Source organism: Benincasa hispida, chromosome 3 (genome assembly GCF_009727055.1).
Source record: "Benincasa hispida cultivar B227 chromosome 3, ASM972705v1, whole genome shotgun sequence".
In the NCBI taxonomy this organism is placed as follows: Eukaryota; Viridiplantae; Streptophyta; class Magnoliopsida; order Cucurbitales; family Cucurbitaceae; genus Benincasa; species Benincasa hispida.
Genome location: NC_052351.1, coordinates 4,611,373 through 4,621,843, shown reverse-complemented (window position 1 = coordinate 4,621,843; position 10,471 = coordinate 4,611,373). Strand labels below are relative to the sequence as shown.

Here is a 10,471-nt window from a genome sequence, read left to right as displayed (position 1 = left end):
GATAAAGAAGACCTCTAGGACTCAATTATAGATAGAGCATGATAGCCTCATGGAAGGTAAGCTCATCTCCTCCTTAAAACTACTTGCTCTAATATTTGTGCAAAATATTGACTTAAGTATTGGAGTGTTATGACAAGCACCATATCGGTAATTTCTCCTGAATTGTAAATTTGTCTTTGAAGACACGTAAAAGTCAGGTGAATTCCATTGTCAAGGTAAAAAGTTACATCTTCATTCACATATTTTAATAAAGAAAAATTATTGCATTCCTCCCATCTGGAAACTGAAAATATTTGGAGCCGTTTGGGAGGAGGAATATAAAATACAAAAGTTTACTTTTAGAAAATACAATGTAAATATAAAACTTCAGCAAGGGCAGTTAAGGCAGTGGAAATTCGTAACGGCTACTTTGATCACCGCCGTTTGAGCGATAAGAAATTTTAGCACGCTCTTCCAGGAATCACAGTGTAAGCTTCACTACTTAGCTTCCAAATCCTCAATTTCGCTTTGGTACTGTAAAGATTGTCGTACAGCTTCAATCGCTTCCCACATTCGCACTCTGTTTCTGCAGTGAACGAACGATGAACTTGAAGTTGAACATCTTCAGGAAGAAAACCTCGCCCAAAGGTCTATAAATTTCTCATTTCCGATCTGCTTCTTCTTTGCTTCCTAATTTACGATTATTTTGTCGATTCAAGCCTCCGATTTCCCTCTTTCTTTCTCAATTTCACTGTTTTTTTATGCTGGTTTACCAATTTGTACGATTTCGGCATTTTTTTCACACAGATCTTAGGGTTAATTCATGTGTTAGATTAAAGACATGATTTACATTTTTGTACAGTGGTAGGGGCTTTGCTCGATGCAGTTAGAGTGAGTTAAAATGGATTCCTCTTATTGTTTGAAATGATATTTACTTCTACTACTAAGGGAACTTTAGTTGCCTGGAGTGCGATTAATGTAGAAATTCAATGCGGCTTGATTAGATTAGACATGAACAATGACATTGTGCTTTTATTACAGATGCTCTTCGTACCAGCAAGCGAGAAATGGCTGTTGCAACTAGAGGTACTACAAAACCTTCTACTTCTACCACAATTTTTGGATGCCTTTGTTTTTTTTCCCCGCCATATCTTCTACCAAAAGTTATATTCTGTTTCTTTTGCACTGGAAGGGAGATGCAGGAATGTATTTAATTACCCTAATGGATGGGCGGTCTTGAATTGTTCATAAGTACTGAAACTCAAAACCATTTGACTTTTTAGACAATTCCCCAGTCCCCAGTTGTTAGCAACCGGAAATCTCTTTCTCTAATACACCTTTTCTCTTTTCATCCGGATGCCATCCACCTTCAGACTAATTAGCAACACCTAAAGCTATTAATGGAGGAGCATTACCCCTTTATTTCAGCTACTCACTCTTTTTATTAATTTCGGCATCGGGTCACTTAATTTGAAACTATTATGCCGTTTGCTTTTCTTTCCTACCTCAGTTGTATAGGTGTGGCCTTTGCCCTAAATAAGCAATTGAACAAAATAAGAATAACCATTTTGTTCAACTGCCTATTTTAAATGCATGTGATTGTGGCATTTATGGAATAAGGTTTGCAAGTAAAAGGGTCTGAGTTAAGGGCCAAAATTCCCTTTACTTGCCTTGTTCTTTCCTCAACCCTCATTACTACTTCAACACTTTTATGAAATTCATATGTTTGTGGCTTATATGATTATCAATTTTTAGGCATCGAGCGAGAAATTGCATCTCTTCAGTTGGAGGTATGATGTGAACTCCCTTTTGGTTTTCATTTCTATTACCACCTTTGCCTTTTCTCCTCTCTTAGATTACCCTACGCTTTCTAATTTCAGGAAAGAAAATTGGTGGCAGAGATAAAGCAAACTGCCAAAACTGGGAATGAGGCAAGTAAACTTTTTATATCTATTGGTGGTAGATATAGCCTTATATTTAGTACTTTGTCCCCCCCACAACTGCCCAACCATATTAATCTTATTTAGGATTGTTCCATTAGTTATTCATGATTCTAAAACTTCAAACTATTTGCAGTGTTTCCTGGGCTTTGTATGTGATTAATTTTGTTCTATACCTTCATGATTACTGGTTGGTTTGATATTTTGGTTTCCATGCAGTTGACTCAATCAACTTGATTGCTTCATATTTTCCCTGGACTGTAATTTTATGCAAATTGCACCTAGTGAAACTGCATTAAAGAAGACAACAAATGTTGAGGTGGCAGCAAAGGAATTTAGAATCCATTGTTGCCAATTATTCTGAAATAATTAAATATAGATTGTAGTTTACTGTTGATACTCGTCTTGAGCAGGAGCATACACAAACATAAATACTTCTTTCACGTAATTAGGATCCTACTGTTAGGGAGTAAAACTGTTTTCATATTTCACTTTTCCTTTTAATTTAACATACAGGCTGCCACTAGAATCCTAGCTCGACAGCTTGTTCGCCTACGTCAACAGATAACTAATCTGCAAGGGAGTCGTGCCCAAATTCGAGGTGTAGCTACTCATACACAGGTTGCCATCCTTACCGTGGAAGCGTGTTGACCTTCTGTTTTAGTTTAATGACAATAATTGGCTAATGTTGTCTTTTTGCAGGCACTATATGCTAGCACTTCAATCTCTACTGGAATGAAGGGTGCAACAAAGGCAATGGTTGCAATGAACAAGGTAACACACGAACGAGAATATGATAGCCTTAATTTTATTATGACTCTACTATTTTCAAGGAAGAATGAGACACACTAGCAGAGAACTAGAAGTTACTTGATTGAAGTTTTTGATTGGCGTGTCATATTGGTTGACATAATTGACTGAAATTTGATGTGAGAGTCAAAGTAGACCACTTTACTTATCATCATCATCATCATCATTTGTAAAACTCTTAGGTTTGAGAGAGAATCAAAATTTCACCAAAGATATGAATATATATACAAGTGTACAAAGCATAGAAAAGGAAAATATAACAAGATATTTATAATAATGGAAAACCCTAACAATAGAACTATAACACTCCCCCCTTAAGTTGGAGCATTTTTTGTGAATCATGCCCAACTTGTTACATAAATAACACCTATACGTGTTCCATTCAATGCTTTTGTGAAGATATCTCCTAATTGTTCTCCTTTCTTCACATATCTTGGAGATACCAACCCTTATTGAATTTCCTCACGCACAAAATGGCAATCAACTTCAATATGTTTAGTCCTTTCATGAAATACTGGATTAGGCACAATATGAAGTATTGCTTGATTATCACACCACAACTTTGTTGGTGTGGTGATTTCAAATCTCAACTCAACAAGAAGTTGATATATCCAAATCAATTCACACACAGACTGTGCCATTGCTCTACATTCTGATTTCGCACTTGAACGTGACACCACATTTTGCTTCTTACTCTTCCAAGAAATCAAATTACCACCAACAAAAACACAATACCCTGAGGTTGATCTTTTGTCTTCTTTAGATCCTGCCAAATTGGCATCTGAGAAACATTCAATATTAGTATGACCATAATCCTTATATAACCATGCTCTAGAGCAGTCTTCAGATAACACAGAATCTATTCCAATGCAACCCAATGATCAACTGTAGGGCATGACATGTACTGACTCACAATACTCACTGAATAGGCTATGTCGGGTTGAGTTGGTAAGGTAATTAAGTTTTCTCACTAACCTTCTATATCTTTCAAGATCTTTTAGCATTCTCCATCTTTTGTGAGCTGTAAGTTGGGCATCACTGGGGTACTACATGGTTTAGTCCTTAGCTTCCTTGTTTCTGTCAACAAGTCAAGTACATATTTTCTCAGTGATAATAGTATTCCTTTCTTGCTTCTTATTACCTTAATTCCTATGAAGTATTTCAACATGCCCAAATCTTTTGTATGGAATTGACTATGAAGAAAGGTCTTTAAGGATTGGATACCTAAATCGTCATCACCAGTAATCACAATATCATCCACATATACGACTAACAAGATGACACCACCCTCAGATTTCTTGAAAAAGACCGAATGATCTGACGTGCTCTTCCGCATTCCAAAGCTTTCGATCACCTGACTAAATTTACCAAACCGATCCCGTGGACTCTGCTTTAATCCATACAAAGATTTACGAAGGCGACACACTGTTCCATTCTCATCCTGAGCAACAAACCCTTGTGGTTGATCCATATACCTCTTCTTGAAGATTACCATGAAGAAATGCATTTTTAATATCCAGTTGATGTAAAGGTCAATTGAAGCTAATGAAATAAACAACCTCACAGATGCCATTTTTACTACAGGAGAAAAACTATCAAAATAGTCAATACCACAAGTTTGTGCATAGCCTTTCGCTACAAGGCGCGTTTTTAACCAAGCAACAAAACCATCAGGATTGACTTTAACCGCAAACACCCATTTGCAACCGATAACCTTCTTTTCTGTAGGGAGAGAAATTAAATCCCAAGTACAATTATCATCTAAGGCGGTCATCTCCTCCACCATTACGGCACACCAATCAGGATGAGACAAAGTTTCATGAACAGTTTTAGGGATGGATACAGACTCTAAGGATGCAATGAATGAATATGTGAAAGACGACAAATGGTTATATGAAACAAAAGAGGAAATAGGATGAGCACATATACGTTTACCTTTACGTAGAGCTATAGGAAGATCATCACTCGTTTCTGGATCCGATGATGAAGAAGTCTCTGGTACAGGGCATGGAACCGAAGGAGGTTGTCATCGAGTATAGATCTTAACGATGAGTGGAAGAGTAGAGGTAGCCATAGGTAGAGATGAAACTGGAAGGGGATCGAAAGGAGAAATAACTGTGTAGACAAGGAAATCATCCTCTAATTCCTTATGCTCCCCCTGATTCCTATTCGAAGAGAAAGACGGTGATGGAAAAAAATTAGGAATGTTAAAAAATGTGACATCAAGAGAGACAAAATATTTATTTAGACTAGGACAATAACACTGATACCCCTTTTGAACACGGGAATAACCAAGGAAAATACATTTTAAGGACTTTGGATCCAACTTGGTATGTTGAGGTCGAACATCTCGAACAAAGTAGGTACAACCAAATATTTTGGTTGGAATGGAAAATAAATGTTGCTTGGGGCATAAAGTACAAAAAGGTATTTATTAAGAAATACGAATGGAAGAGGACATGCGATTTATTAAGAAACAAGCTGTGGAAACAGCATCAGCCCAAAAGGATTCTGGAACATGCATCTAAATCATTAAAGCTCTGGCTGTCTCAAGGAGATGACGATTCTTTCGTTTTGCAACCCCATTTTGAGATGGAGTATCGACACAAAAAGATTGATGAAGAATGTCATGAGAAAAATATGGAGCATTATCGCTCCGGAGGATTTTAAGAGCACCACTAAACTGAGTTTGAATTTTAGCATGGAAGTTACGAAAATGAGAAAGTAACTCAGAACGATTTTTCATTAAATATAACCGTGTAATAGGAGAATTGTCATCGATCAATGTAACAAAATACCTAAACTCTCCTTTGGACTCAATAGGATATGGACCCCAAACATCAGAATGAACTAATTCAAAAGGAGCACTAGCTCGTTTATTGACTTGAGGATACAAACTCAAACGATGAAATTTAGCAAACTGACATGACTCACAATCTAAAGAAGACAAATGTTGAAGTTGTGGATGAAGACTTTTCAACACAGAGATAGACGGATGACCCAAACGACAATGCTCTTCAAAAAGAGATGACACGCTAGAGCATGTGATGGCTGTAGGTGTTTGTGGTTCAAAGATGTAAAAAGACCTCCAAATTCACGCCTTTTATCCATAGTCTGCTTCGTCGTAAGATCCTGAAATAAGCAATAACCAGGAAAAAAAGGAGACAGAACAATGAAGATCACGAGTGAGTTTACTGACCGAAATCGAATTAAACGAGAAATGTGGTAAATTTAAAACTGATGACAAAGACAGTGATTCAGTAAGATGGACGGTTCCTGATCCTAAAACAAGAGAGGAGGTTCCATCAGCTATAGTGACATTAGGTGAAGACTACAGTATAAAGGTTAGAGAATAAACTGGGGTTACCAGTCATATGGTCTGTAGCGCCAGAATCAATGACCCATTTTGACGTGGAGGAAAGAAGGCATTTAGAAATGTTACTTGTCTCTGTGATGGCCATAATGGGAGTAGAAGATGATGCCCTCAATGACTCTTGATACTGTTGAAATTTAGCAAACTCCTCTGCAGAAATCGTAATTGACTTTTCAAGATTATCAAGAGTAGAAGCGACATCTGCAGAGGGTGATGGCATCCTTTGACCCTTATTCATCAATCTTCTGCATTCACGTTTCGTATGACCAGATTTATGACAGTAATAGCAAATAACACCTCCTGGATTTGATCTTTGGTTATTGGGATGACCTTTGGAGTTATTTGATTTAACCCCCTTATTACCTCTTTAATCATTTGTACGCCCAATCAAAGCACTACTAGAATCAGATGACATAACTGTGTGTGTTTCCTCTGTACAAAGTATTCGAGTATAAGCAGAGATATTTGAGTTTGACAACACTTGATCTTTGGCCATCTATTTAGGTGCAAGACCTACTAAAAAAATTCATGATAAACAACTTTTCACATTGAGCCATTAGAACTTTTGGATCCGTGCTGATTGGGCATCAAGGCATTGAATTCCGCACATGTATTTTTAACCTCCATAAAGTAGCTTGTAAGAGATTTTTCTCCTTGATCAAGTTGATATAGAGTCTTACAAACATCAAATACTCTATTATTTTTCTCTTTCCCAGAATAAAGGAAATCCAAATATTCCAATAGTTCCTTGACTAATTCGCAGTGATTTACTAGTTCAACGATTTCACGGTCAATAGAATTCTTGATTTGTAGAAGCATTCTTGAATCGTCCCGCCACCAAATTTTTTTATTACATCAATTGGTGGCTCTTCCATGATGTGATTATCCATCTCCATGCTCCTAATAAAGTGGCGAATATTTGATCTCCATGAATAGTAGTTGAATCTATTCAACTTGTGTTCAATTACTTTTGACACCATAGGAACCATCTCCGACATGACTATTGGTTTTTTATTAGCCATTACCTCAAAAAAATAAACACTGGACAAAAGAGAATCAAACCCTAATTTAGCGAAGAGATGTTTTTACAAATAATGAGTATATAGCCCAAACAAACACACCACCAAGAAGAGGCAACAAAACCGAGGAAACCCACAGAAGACGAACCGAAACAAGTGGCGCACGCGTTGGCGTGTGGATCGACGGCAGAAGGGAAAAGTGGCGCGTGAGCCTCACGCACTGGTCAGATGGAATCCGAACTTTGGGGTTCTATAGATCGGCGGCTAGGCTCCTCGACGGACTGGGCGTGTCGAAGAACTACCTTTTTTTTTCCAGCGGCGGTGGCTGATGGCTGCGACAGTGGCAGCTAACAGCGGCGAACGAACCAAAGACGGCGGCTGTGAGCAAAAATGTAAATTCACCCCTCTACAAAACCCTAGACGTAACACAAACGGATTCTAAGTTTGTTTAGAGGGCTCTGATACCATATAAAACTCTTAGGTTTGAGAGAGTATCAGAATACTCTAAAGATATATGAATATATACAAGTGAACAAGTATAGAAAAGAAAATATAACAAGATACTTACAATAATGGAAAAATCCTAACAATAGAAATATAACATTATTATTATTTAATTTTTACTAATATATAGGGTACTTTACATGCAAACTTGTTAGTTTGTCTATCATATTTATAACCAAACGTTCAATTTTATCATCTTGGCTTTCCGTTGCAGCAAATGGCACCGGCTAAGCAGGCTAAAGTGATTAAGGAGTTTCAGAAGCAGTCAGCACAGTTGGACACGACGGTAACATTCCCAGTTCCACCATTTTTTTCTTTTTTTGTTTCAATAGTGTTATTGAATACAATGTAGTTTCCAGGGGAAGTGAGAATGAGTTGAATTATATAGCAAATGGCCAAATCAAACCTTTTGTTTTCTTTAGATATATCTGAAATGCAAGAAAAAGGGATGTTAATTCTGCTTTCCACTTCATTCAAAGTTTTCCACTTATGGGTAGCTCTATCTGATGTATATACATTGTACTATATTGTTCTTAATCCATTGCATTTTCATTATTATTAGCTGTTTATAATATAATCCGTGTTCTTTGTGAGGACAAAAGATAATAGGAAGTAGGAGTTTACTTTTCACCAGATTTGGGGGAAGGAGTGAGATAAAAATAAAAAACAAAAAATGAAAAAAGGGCCTTGCGCTTGTATTAACTTATCTCGCCCATCATAAAGAGCCTATTCCTAGTGCTGGATGCAAAACAACCCAAACTATTATTGGGTCCTCGAGCTAGTAAAGTTTTCTTCTTTCTTTATCCACTCGTGCAGTATGCATTCTTACTTCTTTTCTCCAGATTGAAATGATGTCAGAGTCTATAGATGAAACTTTAGATAAGGATGAGGCAGAAGAGGAAACGGAGGAGCTTACGAATCAGGTGAATTCTTGCAACATATTTTAAGTAGGCTGCATACACTGTACGTTTGATTGAAGGATTTTACTAACTAGATATTTGTTTTTGTTGTTCTCTTCATAAGGTGCTTGATGAGATTGGCGTTGATATTGCATCCCAGGTTGGTTTCTTGAAAATGAACTCTTTGCTTGAATCTCAAATTATGTTTTCATTTTTTTCTTTCTTCACTTGGAAAAATTTACTGCTCTCTGACATTAATTTTTCCTGTTCCTGTTGACAGTTATCTTCTGCTCCCAAAGGCCGGATTGCAGCAAGAAAGACAGAAAATACAGTAACCAGGTACCCTATGCATTATATTCGGATTTTTCTCTCTCTGGGATCATGTTTTTTTTATAACATATAGATGCATATTAGTCCTAGTCTGTATTGTATAGTCTGATTGAATGCATACAAGGGTAAATTTTACTGGGCCTTGGAATAGTCTGTATTGTATTTAGATAGATACATAAGCACGAATGCTTTCACTGTGGTCGAAATGCCAAGTGCCGACGAGCCTTATAGCTGTAATATTGCTAAATATATCATGTCTTTTGGACAAAAACTGTACATAAAGAAGATCCAATCAAACCTTCAATCAACCTCCTCTTTGGGAATATTTCTTTTGGGAAAATTCCAATAGGGGTACCTAACCTCCTATCCATATGGGTGTGGATAAGGAGGTCATTATGTAAAGAAAATCTTGTCTAGAATGTTCCGAAACAGCGATAGTTTATATCGCTAAGTTGATGTCTAGTACAAAAGAGTTTTTATTTGTGTTGGATGCGATATTTGTTAAGAGATGGCCATGATCAAGCAACATTTAATCTGAAGTGAGAATTATTTTTATTATTATTATTATTATTATTTTTACGTCTTCTTTCTTTGTCTTTTTGAATATCGAACCAATCCACCTTTAAGATTGTAATTTGTGCACTTATCCAATGAGCAATGCTCAAAATGACAAAATTGATTTCTTCTATAAGATAGTATTTGTACCCTTCTGTACTGCTAAATTCTAATTCATTGCAGCTCCGAATCTCCTGACGTTGAGGACCTTGAAAAGAGGCTGGCCTCTCTTCGACGAATCTGAACTAGATCGAATTCCACAAAGCTATGAGAATTACAAATACATCAGTTTTATTACATGTAAAGTCAAATAATATTGTTGGTTTGGTTAGCACATTTATGTGAATCATATTCCCTTTTATTAACATTAATTATTAGTGAAATGTATATTTGTTGTGGGACTTAGAAGCTTGATTATATAACTTATATTATATATGTAATAGACAGAGCTTTTTAATAACCATCCCTTGCTAAGTAGCATGTCTTTATACAAGCCAACCTTAATTCCTCAACAAATTTCTATCTACATGACTTTTTTTTCTCGTATCTCCAAAATTTAAAATATATATATATATATATCGTCACCAATATAGTATCATTAATTAGAAGTATAATTTTGAGAAGAAGTTGCCAGGAAAGCTTTTCCTTCATTTCTCATTGAGCATCCTAGGCAAATATATACAACCTATTATTTATTAAACCTAAAATACAACCCAAGTTAAACAACAAAAATATATAAAGTAAACATGGAAATATCTCCTAATACCTCTCCTCAAGTTGGAGCATGGGATCACAAATGCCCAATGTGAAGAAGAAAAAGAAATCGTTGTTTTCCTAAGGCTTTCTTTCACACCCCTCACCAGATGATTCTTTTAATCCGAGAAGAGATGTGAAGACAATAGTTGTCAACCCTTTTATGACAACTACTGCCCAATATATTCCTATAAACTTGTGTCCTTAACACCTATTAAATCTGATTAGCAGTTTATATTCCTATAAACTTGCCTAACATATTCCTATAAACCCGTGTCCTTAACACCTGTTAAATCTGATTAGCAATTT

The 10,471-nt window shown here is 36.4% G+C and overlaps 1 protein-coding gene across 1 annotated transcript; it reads left to right on the top strand.

Annotated features, from left to right (window-relative positions):
- Positions 1–401: 401 nt before the first annotated feature.
- Positions 402–9,921, top strand: LOC120073950 (vacuolar protein sorting-associated protein 2 homolog 2). The gene is made up of 12 exons (XM_039026874.1): positions 402–467; positions 572–627; positions 1,021–1,065; positions 1,735–1,769; positions 1,860–1,910; positions 2,436–2,540; positions 2,622–2,693; positions 7,840–7,911; positions 8,468–8,548; positions 8,649–8,684; positions 8,805–8,863; positions 9,593–9,921. The coding sequence occupies exons 2-12, from the start codon at positions 582–584 to the stop codon at positions 9,651–9,653; spliced, it is 663 nt and encodes a 220-aa protein (XP_038882802.1). The 5' UTR covers positions 402–467; positions 572–581; the 3' UTR covers positions 9,654–9,921.
- The last annotated feature ends 550 nt before the right edge of the window (positions 9,922–10,471 follow it).